Consider the following 19,272-nt stretch of genomic DNA (forward strand, 5'->3'; position numbering starts at 1 on the left):
GACATTTCTAGCATTAGTTATAGCACACATGACCCAATCCTCCTCAAGCAGAAGATGGAGCCAGCAGGTTGATGCTGATTGATGACTGCAGTGGCTCTGCCCCAAATTCTGCACTAGTTGGAGAGGTTTAACTTTTAATATAATTTTGAAAACCTTTTTGATTGACTTTCAGATGCATCTTTGGTGGCATCACCTTCTAGAAACAGAGAGAAATCCCTAAATGTGCAAGGAAACTTCATTAGCTCTGGATCAGAGTCTGCTGCCTCACCTGCCTCTGCAGAACCTCCCCATTTCTCTTTTTCCCTTAAATATTTTCTGATATTATGTATTCTGTATCCTGCTCAGTACTCTACAGGATTTCTGCCCTAATGTTTCTGTTGCTGCCTGTAAAGGTAACACCAGGAGCCAGCACACCTGGTCCTCTGGTCTTTCTGGAGCAAGTCTTGTTGAGGTGGTAAAACCGTGGGCGGAAAGAGAGCTTGATGATGATTTTTGATATTTTTCTGTGTCTGCCTGCGTCAGCCTGGCACTGCTGTGTCCTCTCTGACCTAGATTTCCCTGCTGTCCCCTGGGCATTAGATTTGATCCTGATTTATGGCCAGTAATGCCTTGTCTTCAGACTCTATTTGTTGGCTCCCAGGGCCTCGTACTTCCTTGCCTGGTGACAGTTTTATGCAGGTGTAACTCTTGTACCTTTGGTGGAGTCACTCCTGATTTAGCCCAGCCTGCAGTGCCTGACAGCTGGTTTTCTCCCTGAATTACTGCGCCTGACACATCACTGTAGGTGTTAGGCATTGTCACAAAATTAATTTTCCTCTCGAGAGCCCTCAGTGATTTCAGCTGAACCTCTTTGCAATTGTGGCTCTGTCTCCCTGGAAGATTCATGCAGCTGGAGTGGATACAGCCTTGGGGGATGGGGAGCCAAGTCCAAGTGCAAGACAACCCTTTTTGCCTTTTCTCTCGTTTTTATACATGGCTTTCCATGAAATTTCCACAATTTGTTATGGTCAGGTATGAGAGGCATAGAGAGAACTCAGCAGTTCCTCCAGATGTGTATCAGATTCTTACTAAAAAACTTTTATTCCAGCAAAGCTCTTCTCCAGCACTGGGTTTTCCCTCTCTGTAGAAGAGCCTGGAGCTGCAGGGCAGTGATTTCTGTCCCAGGTTTATCTCAGCATCAAAAGCAGCTGGCTTTGGAATTTCTCCCTTTTCCAGGCTGAGCTGGAATCTGTGGCTCTATGGCTGGGGATTGACTTGGAGCAATCATGAAAAGCTGAATTTAAAAGGAACTGGGACCTAGCAAAGGTGGGGCTGGATGGGCTGAAGGTGCCTGAGAAGGCAATTCCAGGGATGGAATCTGGCCAGGAGAGAAGGTGGTTCTGCAGGGGACATTGGAGAACAACCTGGTCTGCTCTAGGGGTAAAAGCAGCGAGCAGCTGAATTTCCTGAATCATGCTGGAAATGGGATTTCAGTATTTCAAAACCTAAAAGAAGAATGACACTTAGCCAAACACATCCAGATTTTGTGAAATGCTTTGCAGTCTATTGCTCTAAAAGGAGTTGGGCCCCATTTCAGGTAATGGAAAAGCATGATTTAGGTGCTAATTCACTTAGTGCTTGGAGTATTTTTGTCGTGGAGCTCAGTGAAGTTTTATCATTCCAGGGAAAATGTGACTGCGGTGAAATAAGAAAGAATTAATCTTATAAGTGGACTTTAATTATCCTCAGGAAATTGCATTTGAAGGTATTTTAGGTAGTATCATGGTGTCATTGAAACCTATCAGCCAGTCATCTTGCTATCACTGGAGTGAAAACCTTTTTACAAGAACCAGATTTTTGTTAACTCACTAAATGATATTTATCTATATGGTTTTTTTTAAGTAATGCTGGACATCTAGCAGCATTTGCAAATTTGTGCACGTTTCAAATCGTTCTTGTGCTTTCTCAGGCCTCCTTTTAAAATGCTCTGTATTTTTCATGCTGTCCAGAGTGCTGTGGAGAGCTGTCACAGACCTTATGCCAGGGTTTTACTGCCAGGTCAAATTGGAGCTCTCTGAGACAATTTATTGAAGCAGAAATCCCCGAGGGCAGGTGGGGGTGGGTGGGAAATGCTGAATCATTTAGGAAGGGTTCACTTTGCACACTGATGGTTGGCTTTGGGGCACCTGCTCAGCATCCCCTGCCTGGTGCTGTGAGCCCTGGAGTGCTGTGGATGCTCATGGGAGCTGAGGGTCTTCAACATCACCAAACCTGGGAGCTCTGCTGCCCTGTTTGACTTGGCTTGGTCTGGGGTGTACCATGACACCCTCAGCAGCAGCAAAAAGTGGACCCTGGTGTCTTTTTGGAGAGGCACTGACAGGGAAAAAATAGCTGATGTGTTGCAGCACCTGTGGCCAAAAAAAAAATGCTGGTAATATCCTGCTGGGATGGAGTGGACCTCCTTAATCTTATTAAAAACTCGGCAGTGTTTCCTACACATCCCATCCACAGATGAGGCTGTAGCACTCCAGAGGAGAGCCAGAACCTGATCCATGCCTGCCCAGCTGTTGGAAGAAACCAGAAGTTGTCTGGGAGAACAGGAAAAGCCCTCAGGGAGGTTCCTAGGGAAGACCGTGGAGACCTGCCACCAGCTGCTTGAGGGGAGTTTCTCAACCAGGCAAGGTGATGCTCCCAAAAGTGTTAGGGCCTCTAAGGCTTGGATCCTGAAAGGGATTTGTCCCCTGCTCCAGCTTCTGTGCTTACAAGAAGGTGGGGATCAAGGTTGTTGATCCTCAGCCAAGGTTTTTGGGGCTGGGATCCCAGCTGACCCCCTTTCCCCCATACATTTATCAGAGATTGGGTACCTCTGAGTCTGGAAGCTGCAATGCCTGTTTACAGCTAAAGCTGTGGGAAGTGATGCAGCTCTAGCTGGGAGGTTGTAGTAACTCACATCCTCTGCAAAGTGACCCTGAGGAGAGGTTTTACATGCACCAAAACTTACATTAACTTGTTTGAATTTAGGACTTGCTTCCATCTCAGGGGGGGATGAATCAGAAGCCACTCCAATGAAATCACCTGAGTAATCAGAATCAATAGGATTAAGCCTGTTTTATCCACGCTGTCCTCTTGCCCTCCTACCTGTGCAGGAGCCAGCACCTGCCATGGCAGTGTTTCCTCTGGTGGCTGTGGGATCTGGAGGGGAAGGATGGTGTCCTGGTTTAGGGCAAATTTAGGAGAAAGCCTCCAAAGGGGGCCCCTCCAGAAAGCAAACCCACACGGCCCCTCCCCCCAACTGGTTCAGGAAGGATTTCTCAGAGAGAAGTAGAAAGAACCTGTTTATTTAACAGGCACAGCATCCCCAGCACACAAAATGAACAATGCTGGGTGACACCACTCTGTCACCGCTCTGAAAAAGATGACAAATTCAGAAAGTCTCTCTGGGGGTGCTCGCTCTGTTCTCAGTCCCTCCGGCGCTGGGGCAGCTGCTGCCCAGAGTAGGCCCCGCTGGGCCACAAGGTGCAAACTCTCAGGGTTTGCCAGGGCCCAGCCCGGAGCAGGCTCGAGTGGTGCCAAAAAAGAGAAAGGAAAAACAATCCAGGAAAAATTCGGACTGCTTAGCTAAACTAGCTAATGAGCAGAGCAAAAAAGAAGGAGCAAAGTAGAAGCAAGAGCAAAGCGAAAAGCCAAGGAAAAAGCAAAAGCAGCACCATGTACTGCCCTGTCTGTGTGTCCTGCCAGCCATGGGGGGCAGCTGATAACAAAACCAAAACAAAACTTTCACTCTTCAGAGCAGTCTTGAAGGCACAGAACATAATATCCAGCATAAACAGAACACATGGATGGGGATACAAGCATCATCATCATCACGTTACCCTAGGACAGATGGATAACCTGCACAGCTGAGGCACTGACTCCCGGCTGTCCCCAAGAGCTGAGGCAGTGAAGAGCCACCTTCCTGCTGCTCTCTGTGTCCCCAGCACACTTGGGACCGTGCAGAGAACCAAGGGGTGCAATCACATAATAGGGTCAGGTACCCTCCTGAACCATCCTGTTAAAAACAAGAGCAGGCTCCCGGTACCAAAGTGATTTCAGCATTTATGATAAGAAAAAGAAAGGCCTAAAGCAAGGGGGCCCGGGCCAAGCCGGAGCGTTCCCGTCGAGTATGCTGCAGTGCCGGCGCTTGGGCTCGTTGAGCAGCCATGTCCCCGATGGAGCAACACAGATTCAGTGTGTCAGAAGCCCCTTTTCATCCTGTTTTTTGTCCCTTTGGATTGGTTTCTTTTTGGGTCCTTCATTTGCATGAAGGTTTAAGGCGCTTGATTGGCCCATTACAGTTCTGTCCAGGCTGGCTCGTGGTGCACTTTCCTCAGGTGTATTATGGTACCTTGAGTACCATGTTTCTTATAACTCCCCTTTTAACCCCTTTTACAATATAATAACCAAACTAACAGTACATGCTTAATGATCTATCAACTATTTTACAACAGTTTCTAACCTATTTTTAACAATCCGGTTTTCCTGCAGCATCTATTGTGCAAATGAATCCCCAGACAACCCTCGGGGTGTGGCCATCCGTGTCTGCCAATGCCATTTGTGGGGATATATCCGTGCTGCAGACAGGATGGTGAGAGTTCTGGAGGAAAGGAAGTTGCCAAGCTGTCAAGTGGGTTTGGGAATCCCGAGCTAAAACAAAGAGCACCATCTCCTGGCAGCTGGGAATAGCTGGCACTGCTCGCAGGGATGCACACCCTGCTGCAGCTCTCCTGCAGGCAGCTTGCTGCTCTCTCTGTCTAGCCCAGAGCATCTGGAGGTGGGATAGCTCAGGGCTGACAGCTCCAGCCTGTTATAGCAACCTCCTGGAGCCGGGTCTCATAAGCTCTCGGAAGTCTATAACACACCCAAGATAGCTCAGCTACCCTTGGAGTAATAAAAATCAGCAGGATGGCTTCTGTTGCAGTGTTGGAAACAAACAGGTTTCATAAAAGGCAAAATAACAAACAGAAAAACCGAGCCAGGTGCTAGACATTCTTGCTCCTGGTAAAACACTTCGCAAAAGCAGTTAGTTTCTTTGTTCATGTCCTTTTCTAGTTAATTGCTCAGGCGGGACTTTTTGGCTTCTGTCCAATTAGCCATCCTTAAGTGTGAGGTGAAGTCCCCAAGGTCCTATGAGGTGGCTTTTCACCTAATGGATGAGAGAAACTTCTGGGCTTCTTTCCTTCTTAGGAGGACAAAGGATTGCTTTGCCACTCTGCCAACAAGGGGCACATTCCTACACCAGCCACTGAAAAAGGCAAATCCAGGGGACACTGGGAGCTGATCCAGTGGTATTATCCACAGCACAGGGGTGCTTCTGCGAGCATCTCAGCTCTTTTAGCTCTCAGCCATTTGGGTTTCAAGCTCTGCTGGAGTTGGAGCACAATTGCTAAAGTACTTTTGGGTTTTGTTTGGATATCGAAGTGTTTGGGGTTAGCAAATTCATGCAGGAGGGTCTTGCAGAACTGAGAACATGACTCCCAAGTGGTGCACTTAAATATCCCTGAGGGTGGCCAGATCCTTTTGAAGCAGGGCATGATTTGAGTTGGGGTTGAGAGATGCCTCTGCCACTCATGCAAGCTGCCCTTGCCACTGTCAGGAAGGCACTTGTGAAAGACATTGGAAAATCTGGAGTTTCCTGAGGTTTGGACTGAGTTTGAAATCAAGCAGAGAGGGGAAAACAGCTTGGTCTGGATCCAAGAAAATGGTGTGCTTTGAATTTGGAGACAGACATGGGACTGCTGATCTGTCTGGGCATGGGAAAGAGGAGTGGAAGAGTGATGTAAGACTGAACATCTGCATAATGATGTGTATGATACAGATGTGAATGCTCTAAGACACGAGTTTTAAAAAGGAAAGTAACTGAGTTAAGGAACTAAAAGTACACAGTAAAACATCATGCATCAGGGTCAAAAACCAGGAAAAATTATTTCCCTTTTTTTTTTCCCCTCATTTTTACGTGTAAGGAATAAAAAGAAGCCAAGGTCAAGCAAAGGCTTTTTACTAGTGGCTGATGACAAAATTATAAACCTGGTACAGAAAAGAAAGGCTGTTTAATAATATATGTATTCTGTTTAATAACTACTTTTATTGTGCATTTGGAAGAAAGCAGGAAGATACATTTTCCTAGTGGTCATGGCTGAGTGATAAAAATGAAATTATATCTCTAATTGATTAATTATTGCAGGTCATGGATTGTTGAAATGGGACAGGGTAGACCTGGGTGGACAACGGAAAGATGTGGGAAGACCCTGCTTCTGGGAGCTTTCATTCCTGCAGCACTGGAGCAGCCAGCAATGACTCCTGAAGCTCAATATCCAAAGCAAAAAGTCAGAGCCAACTATTTAAAAGACTTACAGGAAGTTGCTGGAAGCTGCTTGCTCCCACTATTCTGCTTTTGTCTGAAAAGGTCGCTGAAACCTTGATTCCTCCCATTGCAACCAAAAAGATTTTGTCCTCTCTGCACAGCTCCAGGCTGTAAAAGCTGCATCACCTAATTAAAGTGACAGTCTTCCCTGTCTTCTTCTGGAAAGTTATTAATTTTGAGCAAATCAGTGACAGGCAATAAATACAGGACCTTGCACTGAGGGGTTGCCAGCTTTGGGGAACTGAAATTTCACATCACAGAATCATGGAATGGTTTGAGTTGAATGGGACCTTAAAGCTCATCTGGTTCCAACCCTCCTGCTGTCGTTAGGGACACCTTCCACTAGACTAGGTCCCTCAAGTGTCACTCTGTCTGTGCCACTGAAGATCACCAGAGCTGCATGTGAAGCTTGACAGGTTAATATGAAATAAGGTTATTTTCTTAAAAGCTGAGCACAATATTAAGAAGTGATCAATTTTAATAAGGCCAAGAATACTCTAGTTGGGGGAGAAAAGGAATCACTTTTATTTAAATCTGCTCTTTTTCTTGATTGTGATCCTCAGCTAACTTTTTCTTCCCTGTTCCAGTGAGCTGCAGCAGAGCAGCTTGCCTTGATCCAAATTGGTCTTGAGCTGCCTTTCTTAAATTAAAAGCTACTCTGCATGGAACCGATGATTTCTAAATTATTTCCTGTATCAATTGTTAAATAGCTCTAAATCCAGTTCCACAGGAGAGGACTTCTGGAGCATTCACTTCTTCTGAGCAAACAAAACAGTCATTTTCCAATCTTTTTTTCCCTTTGCAGTTGATGAAAACACATGTAACTTGCTGAGCATCTCAGCTGGGCTGGAGTGATTGAATCAGACCCATTACTTCTTAGCTGGTTGCAGGAAGTGAAATTATTTCCCGAGGGCTCGTGTTACAAGAAAGCACAACTGCTGCTCTCAGGAGCTGAATAGCTTTCCTTCACCTGAATTGGCAGGCAAGTTTTTGGGCAGTTTTGAGTGAAATCCAGATTAAAAAAACCCCCAACCTTTGTAACAAGGGTAAATTCAGACCTGATACTGTCATCTATTATCGGTGCTATTCAAGGCTTCTCCTTCCCACGGATATTGAACCAAATAAACTTAAAGTCAGAGAGGGCATTGCTTAATCACCAGGCTCTGAGCACATTACTTTTCAGCAAAAATCTTCTCAGCTATTATAAGTTTCCATGTCTTTAATAGCCAGTCTAATAGCTGAGAGATTCACACTTCCCAAATGAGAGGCAGTTTTGGCAACGGCTGTAAATCAATCCCAGTGGAAATAGGGAGTTACATTAAATCCTATTAATTAGGCAATTTCAGCTGTCTTCAGTGCTTTTGACTCTGCTGTCGCCTTGAGAGTTGGGATCCCCATATGTCCTGCTAATGTGAACCCTCCCTTTGCTCGCATACCCTGTAACTCTCTCTCCTCCTCAGCCTCAGTAGGAAATGCATTTTCTGGTTTCATTTCTATTTGCAAGGCTGCTGCAGGAAAAAAACCCAAAAAGGTTTATGATTGATAGTGATTCTATTCTAAATCAGCTCCTCTGTTAACATCTGCTACAGTACTGGGTTTGTACTATTTGAAAATGTGATGTTTGAAAATGTGATGTTTGTGTCAATGACTATTTCAGGGTTACTTTTCTTTCTGCTGAGGAATAACCTGAAGATTAGGATGGTATTTTCTCAATCTCTCTTTATCACCGTGAGCTCACTTTATCACTCCTGTGAGCTGCTCAGGCTATAACTCCTGCTATGAAGCACCTGACAAAAATGCATTAGAAACCTTTTCACTGCTCTATTGATCAGCATTGCTAAGAGCTGCAAATGCTTGTGCTTCTGGCTCCCATGTACTGTGGACAAAGCACAAATGAAAGCTGTGAGCAGCATCTGTGAATAGTGCTTTGGCAGTGGCTTCAATCTCCTTCATCTCTGTTTGTGCTCCCTCTCTCCTAGCAATATTGGGATGTTTGTAGGAATGGATTTTTGCCCTCTGATGGTGTTGTGACAGTGTATTCCTCATGAGCAGAAAGTATTCCACAGCCATCTTGAGCTGGTCCACAGCCACTTAGGGTCAGTGGGACTTTTCCAGTGGATTCAGTGGGCTTTGGAGCAGGTCCAGGAGGCACTGAGGAAGCATTTAGTCAAAGAGCAGCCCTGAAACCCTGTGATTCAGACAGCCACTCACCCAGCACAAATAGTAAATTACAAACAGCAGATACTGGCAGCAACAGGCATGAATAGTCTGCAGTCAGCAATTCACAGTCTGGAATATGTTGGCGTAAACAATGCATCAGATAATTCCAGCTAACCAACACATTTGTGAAAATCCAAGCCTGTTCATGGATAATTTTCAGAAAGGCAAGTTCAGCAAGAAGAGCACTGGCAAGGAATAGAACCTTTCCCTTTTTGCTTACTGCTTATTTAGGAATGTGTTCTGGGTATGAGCTGTCGTTGCAAGGCACTGGATGACCTCAGGTAGACCCTGGGTGCTGGGCAGCCCAGTTTATCCCTTATTCTGCTTTGGTTTTGCTGTGGTTTTTCCTTTAGGCTTCATTCTCACATAGCTTAGCTGTTGGGACCAAGTTATTGGGAGCAGTGAGGATGGGATCTGCCTGCAGCAAGTCACAAAAGCATCTTGCAGCCCTCAGGGAGCTGGCAGGAAAACAGAAGGTTAAGTTTTGAGTAGTAAAATATTGTATTTGCAGGGAATGCCCTGATGAAGGCAGGAATGATGAATCTGACTCCATGTTCTCAGAAGGCTAATTTATTACTTTATGATACTATATTATATTAAAGAATACTGTACTATACTAAAGAATGCAGAAAGGAAACTTACTAAATGCTAAAAAGCTAATAATGAAAACTAGTGACTCTTTCCAGAGTCCTGACACAGCTTGGCCCTGATTGGCCAATGAGCCAAAACAACTCACACCAGAACCCAATGGAACAATCATCTGTGGGTAAACAATATCCAAACACATTCCACATGAGCAAAACACAGGAGAAGCAAATGAGATAAGAGTTGTTTTCCTTTCCTCTGAGGCTTCTCAGCTTCCCAGGAGAAAAATCCTGGGCAAAGGAATTTTTTCAGAAAATGTGAATGCCACAGTTAAATGTAAAGGTGCATCGATAGAGAGGGGGAAATAAGCCCCAAGTTCACATCTCCACAGTGCCCCTCACCACTCTGAAGCAAGAGCTTGCCAGGATGATAAATATTTCTATGAAAAGCTCTATGCAGTGCTACACAGCAGTGAGAATACCCAGCTGAAGGCTGGGAATGACTGGGAATGGATGATTTTCCACCTGCTGGCTGCAGCACCCCTTGCTCTGCGCTCTCCTGTGGCAAAGGCTGCTACAAATCCCTGGCTGTGGGGATGGAGCTGCTGCCTGCACCGTGTGTGCAGGGGCAGATTAGCAGGGAGGGCTGCCCCCAAAGCCAGGGAGGATGGGGACACAGCAGCAGGTAGCACAGGTAGGATGAAAAACAAGGAGTAGCACTTTTGGGTTGTTTTTTCCCCTGTGCTACCAGGTTTCCTCTTGTAATGGGACGGACGTGTTGTTCCCAGCCTAGAGGCAATCCAGGGAAAAGAAATTGCTTGTTAGACATCACAACAGTGCACAATGCAGAAATAAGATGAGGGAAACAATCACTCTGCCTTCGTGCAGGGCTTGGGGTGTGTGTGTGTGTCAAGTCCAGTGAGGCTGTGCAGTAAAATAAAGCCTTCAGCTACAACTCTGAAGTATTACAGGGCAGAAAATACTGCTTCAGGGCTCCCTAAATGAGCTGCACATGCCTGATGCACGGAGGGCAGTGGGGAAAAGCAGTTGTGGTGGTGTTTAGAGATGGTATCAGTATCTGTTTGTGCAATGGGGAAGGAAATACTCAAATGCAAGTACCTTGGGAGCTTTTGCATGGACATGTTCCAGCTTCTGGCTTTGCAGCTGCAGCAGTGTCCCTTTAGTTTTGTGATAAAGTCTGCACTGTCTGTTGTGATGTTCACAGGGGTCCCAGACGAGAGAAGAGACGAGAATCTTGACTCCATGTTTCAGAAGGCTAATATAATATAATATAATATAATATAATATAATATAATTACTAAAAGAATAGAAGAAAGGATTTCATCAGAAGGCTTGAAAGGAAAAGAATGGAATGATAATAAAATCTTGTGACTGACCAGACAGTCCAAGACAGCCGGACTGTGATTGGCCATTAATTAAAAACAACCACATGAGACCAATCACAGATGCACCTGTTGCATTCCACAGCAGCAGATAGCCATTGTTGACATTTCGTTTCTGAGGCCTCTCAGCTTCTCAGGAGAAAAAATCCTAACAAAAAGGATTTTTCATAAAATATGTCAGTGACAGTGTGTGGTGGCCCAGGCATGTGTGGAGCAGGTCAGGAGCCTCACATCCCTCGCAGGTGATGAGCAGAGGTTGGAGAAAGCCAGCCAGCCCCTGAGATGCTTCAGCACACGAGGGGTTAACAGGCTGCTCCCTCCCATAGGCAGCAGCTCCTACAGACGTTGGCTTTGTTCCTCCTCTTCCCATTCCCTCAGCCCCCACAGGAATCCTCTCTCCCCCCTCCCTGGTGGGGGATCTCGCTGTTCGTGTCCTCGAGCTGTGCTTTGTATGGATGCTGCAGAGGGAGAGTGGCCGCTGTTTCTAATTTAATTAGCATCATCCCGAGGAGCTGAGAGCGTGGCAGAGGGAATTAGAGGCATGAAAATGATGCAGGGGTTTAACCACCTGAATGCCAGCATGATTTCTAGATGATGCACATGGGCTACAGCTTTCTGAACATGTGGAAATCACTAAATGAGGGTGTTGAGTTTCTGCCTTGGTGTTTCACAAATTTAGGGTGGCTACTCTTAAGAGAAAATGTAATCTAAATCTGCTTGCAACTTGCCCTCTCAATTTCTGTCCAGCAGATTTTTTTTTCAACATGAAAAGTTTAGTTAGGATGAAGTTCCTCCAGTTCTATGTATTCAAAAAGAAATATTGGTTTAGTATTGGACATTAGATTTCTTTTAAGGATATTGGGGGCTGAGCCCCTGGGTTGGATTGTGAGGGATGCTGTGAGGTTGCAATCATAGGAAGTTTTCATTTACAGGCTGGGCAAACATTGGCCAGGAATATTTAGTTACTATCAGGATCCTTATAGCTATTTTAAGATAGAACAGCAGCTGGAAGCCTTGTGTGACAGATGTGCCACTATATTGCCCAGAGGCATAGAAAGAGACAGTCCCCAAGAGCTTGCAAGCAAAGTCAAGTCTGGTTCACAAACCAAAACTCAGCTCAGCAGGGGGTGAGCGTGGCTTTGCAGAAAGCTTGATGCAGAAATCCTGCAGGCACTTGTGTCTCACTGTGCCTGCTTTTTGTGTGTTTGCTTCAGGTGTCACAGGCTCGTCACATCTCTTCGACTATGGCTCCACTGCCAACGGAGGGGACAATTCCTTCTACACCTCCCTGATCTCCGATGTCCACTACACCACCCCACGGGACTCCACCTATTTCACAGGCATCTATCAGCAGGAGAACACCCCCATTCCCTGCTCAGGCAGCACGGAGGGGTTTAATGCCCTGGGCCATCCTGTTCAAGACGTGACTGGGTTTGAGTCCCGTGGCTTGTTTAGCTCAGACTCGGGAATAGAGATGACTCCTGCAGAGTCTACTGAAGTCGACAAAACCTTAGCAGATCCCATGAAAGTAGAAGGTTACAAATACATGGACATGAGTAGATCAGAAGAAATAAAGTACCAAGAAAAACACGACTCTGACTCAGAAGATGAGAGCCCAGGTCTTAGTGATAAGTACCGGGGAACACCTGTGGGGTCCAGCCACGCCGCCGAACCTCCACAGACGCCTTTTGAGACCACAAAGGCAGCCAAGGAACAAGACCTGCTGGAAGACAGAAAGTCTGGGGGTCAGCACAGTCCCTCTGGGGGTACAACCCCTGTCAAGATCACGCTCACTGAGACAGAAAGCACCAAGGAAGCTGCCAGCAAAGAGCCGAGCCCAACTCAGCCGGACACCGGCCTGAAGCCAAGCCATGAGGTGGTGCCCACGGTGACAGTGTCAGAGCCCGAGGATGACAGCCCAGGATCTGTCACACCACCCTCCTCTGGCACAGGTAATGCTGGTCTTGGTGCAGGGCACTGAGGGGTTTGCTGATCGAGAAGTGGTTGCAGTTGTACCCTGTACATTGGAGAATTACCATGGATTTTTGGGGTGAGAGAGGGCATTACAAGTGTCCATGGCCAGAGGTGTTTGTGCTCTCCTCTGACACCATTTTGTGTAGCCAAAGTGAAGGGGGAGGCAAATTGTGCTCCCCCTCACCACACACTGCTCAAGATGGGCTGTCCTTCTGTATGGAAAGGGATCCAGGCCTGCTGAGCCCAGTCCTCAGGGATCTCTCCTCAGGGGAAGCAGTGTCCCTGTGGGATCACTGGGGTATCTTCATCTAGGCCATGGTTTGAGCTGGATCCTGCTGGTTTGGAGCTCTCTTGGTCACCCTGGCTGCCCTGATTCCCCAAGGGAAATGAGGTTTGTGGGATCAGGGCAATGCAACTGACTGGGTTGATATTATGAAAATTTTAATGCCTGGCTTAGCATCTCTTTGCCCCTGCAGAAAATAAGGTTAAATTGTTAAAATCAGTGCTGTTTTCATGTCAAAGTGCTGATTTTATAAAGTGCTGAGGAGGGAAATGCCATCACCTCATTTACAAAGAGGACTGGAGGGACAAAGGGTCAATCTCTTCAAAAGACTGCTGATGGATATTAGGGGGTTACCAAACCCCCATGTTTTTATATTTTTCCTACTGTCTGATTACTGCAGTAGTCCATAATATTTACTCCTCATTTTCCCTATTATACACTGCTAAAATATAAAAATAGAATAGTCCTTTCAAAAGGACTGAAGTTCTGTGGCAGAAAACCAAATTTTTTTGACTGAAAATTAAATTTCAGTGTCCTGGATTAAAATCCTTCAACAATGAACATTTGACAAAGAACATTCCCCATAAGATGAAACTTATAATGCTTCAATTTTATTTAGAAGCATTTAAGAAAAAAACAACTAGAATTTCCTTAAAATGGCAGTCTGGCACCCACACTAATACCTCCCCTTGGAAGAATATTTGGTTCCTACAGAAAAGTGAGGGAGCATTTGTGCACTTCCACATAGGAAAAGGAGATAGAGTCCACCACAGCTGTGAATTTATTCTGCCTGCATCAGCCAGAAACTTTAATGAATAGACTTTAGAGCCACATTTTTCTTCTTTTATTTGATTGAGTGAAATCACACACTGCTCCTCAGATGTGCCACTGTTCATCGATTTACGCTTTTTGCTACAAGGTAATTAAGGACTTCAGGCACTGTTACTTACTCAGTCCTGGTGTCTGTTCAAGGCTGCCTTGGGGATGCTGGGTATCTGTATCCCATCAAAACTGCTTATCCAGCCTGTTAAGGAAAGAAGAAGGCATCTCTTTCTAGAGGCTGGCTCCCAAAGGGTGTTTTCTCTGCATTTTCCCTCCTTTCCTGCAGCTGGGAATGTTCCATGCCCAGACCCCACATTCATAAGTGATGAAGAAATTTAAAACCTGCCCTTGCTATTCCCATGCAGTGACCCAGCAAAGTCGTGGCTCCTAGGTGCCCCTCAAGCATTCTGGCAAAGCTGCCAGCACCCCCTGCTTAGGTCAAGGCTTTTGAAATCATTTTACTCTTAATCTCTGGCCCTCATCTTTCTGGGGAAGGAAGATGTGGTCTGTCTCTGTGCTGAAAGGCCGTGGGTATTTATCCACCTCCCTGTGCCAGCAGTGAATGTGACACCCTGCTGCTGGCCACAAAGGGCTGTTTTATTCACAAGGTGAATGCCAGGGCTGGGAGGAGCAGGGTGAAGCCCAGGGACGGCGTTGCTGCGCTACCGGGGCTGGAAGTCACATGCCTGCTTGGACCTGTGCCGGGTTCAGTCTGGCTCTGGGAGAAAACGCTCGCATGAGGTGGTGCAGGAGAGCAGCGCAGCTTCCTGCAGCCAGAGGAGATGCACCAGAAAATTCCCAGCATCCAGATGGGAGTGTGGCGTAACAGCACCAGCACCTGAATCCTGTCTGTGGCCACAATCTGTCCAGCAGAAGGATATTTTTGTGTTATTTTTGTGGGCTGGAAACTTTCCTCCACTCCACTGTGGGACCCAGCCCTGTGGATAGCTGCAGGCACTGTCCTGTCACGGACCTCTTCACCAGCATCTGCTGGAGGAAATTTGGGGATTTATTTTCCTGGTGGCTTTCTTGACTCCTCCCAACATGCTGTGCCACTTAGTGACCCCATCACATTAATAATGACTTTAAATTAGTCATGAATGAACACTCAGGATCCCAGAGGAGATATTTCCATATGTGCTTGATGGCTGTGTCAATGTGACTGGGGAATTGCAGTCAGAAAATGCAGACTGGGTTGTTAATATTTTTGTTTTGTTTCAAATTTTGGGTGACAAGATAAGTCATTATTTTTGTTAATAGAGCTCATAACGATGTTAAGAATTACAGTAGAAAAAATTGTTTCATTCTTGGACCCAACTCAGCTAAAAGCAGAGAGAATTCACAACCCACACCCTGAGAAAAAACCAAACCCCAAATTAATAAAAAACCAAAAAACAACTAGTCAACAAACCAAAAAAAAAGAAAAAAAAAAGAGAAAAAAGTTTCTGATCTAAATTTTCCACACCTGAAAATTAAAGTTTGGCAAAGCTACAGATAATTACACATGGGCTGATAGGATCAGCAGAACCCAGCAGCCCCATGTGTGTGTTTAACTGTTGGTGACAGTCTGATGCTGTCATGTGTGTCCTGAGCCCATGCTCCTCTTGACTGAGGATTTCCCTGGTTAAAACCACATTGTTGAGCCACAGGTCAAGCAGTGACCATCACTGCCTTGTGCCTCAGCTTTTTCTTTAGAAAGTGATGCTTCTTTAATAAGGAGTACCTGCACGGGAGATGCTGTATAAGATCAAGCTGATATTACAGTGAGTCATCCCAGGCAGGGAGACTTTGTGCCTGTGCTTCCAGCCCTGCTAGAGGGACACGTGCTGCTGTGAAATCTATTGTGTTGGTTCCTGTTGGAATTTTGGTTATTGAGAATTTCAGATTTTTTAATGTTGATAGGTATTGAGAATATTGCATTTGATTTGAGGTTATAGAGAAAGTTTTTTAAACGGAGTGAGAGAATTAATATTATAGGTGTGTAGTTTGAATAGAAGTGTGCACTACTATATAGTAGAAAAAAACTATATATAATTAACTATAGTGATAGTTTAACTATATATAGTTAAACTATGTAGTAGAAAACTTAGAGTTTAAGATTTTACACTATAATAATATTTATAAACTAAGATGGAAGTTTTAGGGTAGTTTTTTGTGTGTGTGTTTTTTTAATGGGTTTGCATAGTATTGTATAATTAGATAAAAAATAATATTAATTATATTATATATAATTACATAGTTTTATATTTTATGTCATATATATTGTATTATTATTATGTAATTGTATAATTATAGTGTGAAAATGCCAATCACTTTTTCTTTAATGTTAAAAGTTTAATAGCAATAAAATAGTTATAAAAATAGCAATATAATTAGAGTAATAAAAATTTGGACAATTTGGATCAAGACAATATGAGACAATAAAAACAAAGAGTTATGGACAGTCCGGGTACCTCTTTGTGGGCAAAATAAGCCCAATAAAGGACCCACGTTAACAGAGGATTAAACCTTAAAAACAACAGCCTGTTGCATATTCATACACCTCATACATGATGCATAAATTACATTCAAACACAGGATTCTGTCTGGGCAGTGCCAGCTTCTTCCTCTGAATCCTGACGGCATCTTCAGGGGTGAGCGAGGCGGGAAGAAGTTCGTTTTTTTTTATAAGAGAGCAATAAGTTCTCTTTCTCTGAAAGATTCAGGTGTCCTGTGGCTGCTAGTTCGCTTCAAGTCCTTCCTTTAGAAAAAAAGTATCTTACATAGCATAGTTTCTATTTTAACCTTATGTTATAACCTAAAACTATATTTAACACACTACTTAATTAATACAGCATAACTTTCTAACATAATACACATAATATTCATTTTATTATTTGTGAAAAGCCAATCATAAAAGACGCATTTTCCACAATAGTATTGCATTATAGTATTAATTATAGTATAGTATTATATCTATATAATATTATACTATATATAGTAATAGTATAGTATTATAGTATAGTATTATATTATTATTATATTATTAATCATAGTATAGTATTATATTATTGTTATATTATTGTATACTATTATAGTATATATATTCGATAGTATAGTATAGTATAGTATTTATATTCGATAAAAATCTAAGCTGCTGGAAAATAAGATTATTGTATTTTTTTCCTTTTTTTTTTAATTTTTTCTCCTGTATGGCAGAACCATCCGGCTCCGAGTCGCAGGGCAAAGGCAGCCTGTCGGAGGACGAGCTCATCAGCGCCATCAAGGAAGCCAAGAGCTTCTCCTTCGATGCAGCGGAGGCGCAGCGCGGCCCGGCCGCGGAGAAGCGGGAGCCGCGCCCCAAGCCCGGCCGCCCCGCCGCCGCCCCGCACGGCGAGCACGAAGCCAGCAGCGCCGAGTCCGGCGACTCGGAGATCGAGCTGGTCTCGGAGGACCCGCTGGCCGCCGAGGAGGTGCTGCACTCCAACTACATGACCTTCAGCCACATCGGGGGGCCCCCTCCGTCGCCCGCCTCGCCCTCCATCCAGTACAGCATCCTGCGGGAGGAGCGGGAGGCGGAGCTCGACAGCGAGCTCATCATCGAGTCCTGCGATGCCTCCTCGGCCTCCGAGGAGAGCCCCAAGAGGGAGCAGGACTCCCCCCTGATGAAGCCCAAGGTCATGGACATTATCAAGGAGGAGAACAACTCGCGCGCTGACGCCTCGGAGTACGAGGCCGGTAAAATGACGGAGAGCAGGATGAACAGGGAGAACCTGGCGGAGTCCTCGTCCTACCTGAAAAGCTCCTTTGTTGCACCAAAAATAGGCGCTGAGCCCCCGACCTCTGCCGTCAGCACCGAGGAGCTGAAGGAAAGAGTAAAACTGAAGAAACCCATTGAAGAGACTGTTGTTAACCAAAGTAAAGTGTCTTCCAAGGACTTTGGCAAAAAAAGTCCGCTGGCTTCGTTGCTACTGCCGTTTTTAAATAAGCAGAAAGGTAAATGCAGATGTTGTGTTGGTTTTTGCAGTGCTGCTGAGAGGAGGGGGAGGGAGAAGCGCCTGGTCCTTGCAGGGGAGAGGTTTGGAGTGCGGAGCAGGGGGAGCTGCAGGCACAGGATACCCTCAGGGGGAGGCTGGGCACGCCTGTGACAATCCACACAGCATCCCTGACCTGCCCATCCTCTTAGGGAACAAATAAATACCAGCAAAAAAAGAGGCATCCTCTTAGGGAAGAAATAAATACCAGCAAAAAAAAAAAAAAAAGAGGCATCCTCTTAGGGGAAAAGCAAATACCAGCAGCAATAATTTTAGGGTTTAAGCATAGATACAGGATGGTGCAACACCAGAACTGTAAGGCTGATTTGTACATCAGGTATCTGGAGGACAAAGAGGAACAAATGATCATCTTACCTTTTAAATACTACTTGCTTTGTCCCAGGGGAGGGGTGCAATCGGGGTCCTGCGCCTCTCAGAAGTGTAAAGATAAAGATTTTGAGGATGCCTTTATGAAAACAAAGAGAAAGACTTGGAGGAGGAGAGGAGTCGGGGAGTCTGGGTGTTTCTGGAAGTGTTCAAGGCCAGGCTGGATGGCCAAAAATTGATTTTGAGTGCAGGAAAGGCATGTAAAGGCTGTGCAAAGGAAAAGCCCACATTCAGCCCGACCCCAGAGCAGTGTTGCTGGTTGTGCTGCTGGCAGCCTCTGGGCTCTGGAGCTCCCTGGTGTCCTGCTGGGTGTGCCGACACCACGGCCACTGCCCTGAATAACGATGTGGGGAGCAGCAAGTGCGTGTGTGGTTTGCACAGAGATTTCTGCTTAACGTGTATTGCCATCCAGTGGCAATAACAAAAACGGGCAGCGACTTCCCAGCTCCATTTCACTGGAGCTGTCAGGATCCAATGGAGTGGAGCTATTCCCACGTTGTTGATCACCAAGCAGCCTCTCCTGCTTTTCCACATGGTCGGAAAGATGGCTTTGCTTGATGCAACCCGGGCTTGGCTTTGGCAGGAGTTGTGCAGTTGTTACCTGAGTTAGTGCTGCCTCCTGCTCCTGCAGAGCACAGAGGGGAAGGCAGAGCTGCAGCCAAGCAGCCCTCACATCACTCCTGGATCTCCTGCCAGGGGTGGGCACAGCCCTCACACAGCAGGGCTTGGAGCATGACTGACTGTGGCACTGCAGGAGGGGAGGCTGCCAGCTCAGTTTCTTCTTCCTTTTTATTCTTGTTTTAAATTATTATGTGCTGGACTTGCACATGGCTTGGGCATACAGGGAATTTCAGAAAAGACCTGCTATCTTGGAAACATCAATCCTTTGGCCCAGGGCATTTTGCAAGAAGCCTGGATCAAGGCAAGCTGAGAAGGAGCTCATTGGCTGAGTCTTTCTGTCTTCTTTTGTGGTGCCTTTTGGCCGCTCTCTGCCAGGATGGCTTGGCTTACCTTGTGCTGGTGTCCCACAGCCTGAGGACCTGGTCCTGGGAGGAGATCTCCCTTATGCTGGAGGATCATGTCTCTCCCCAGCCCCTCCATCACTGACAGCATTTGAAGATTTCTTCTTCTTGATGCATTTAATGAAATATGCAGCAGCTAATTACCTTTCAGATCAGATGCCTGATGTCAGGATATATAAAAGAAA

At 45.5% G+C, this 19,272-nt stretch overlaps 1 protein-coding gene across 1 annotated transcript in view; it reads left to right on the top strand.

Annotated features, from left to right (window-relative positions):
* RTN1 (reticulon 1) overlaps positions 1–19,272 on the top strand; it is a 123,996-nt gene that overhangs the window by 58,946 nt on the left and 45,778 nt on the right. The window contains exons 2-3 of the mRNA XM_074543967.1: positions 11,801–12,538; positions 16,864–17,640. Coding sequence (XP_074400068.1) covers positions 11,801–12,538; positions 16,864–17,640 — 1,515 coding nt within the window. The remainder of the gene's footprint in view (positions 1–11,800; positions 12,539–16,863; positions 17,641–19,272) is intronic.

This window comes from Zonotrichia albicollis, chromosome 6, assembly GCF_047830755.1.
Source record: "Zonotrichia albicollis isolate bZonAlb1 chromosome 6, bZonAlb1.hap1, whole genome shotgun sequence".
NCBI lineage: Eukaryota > Metazoa > Chordata > Aves > Passeriformes > Passerellidae > Zonotrichia > Zonotrichia albicollis.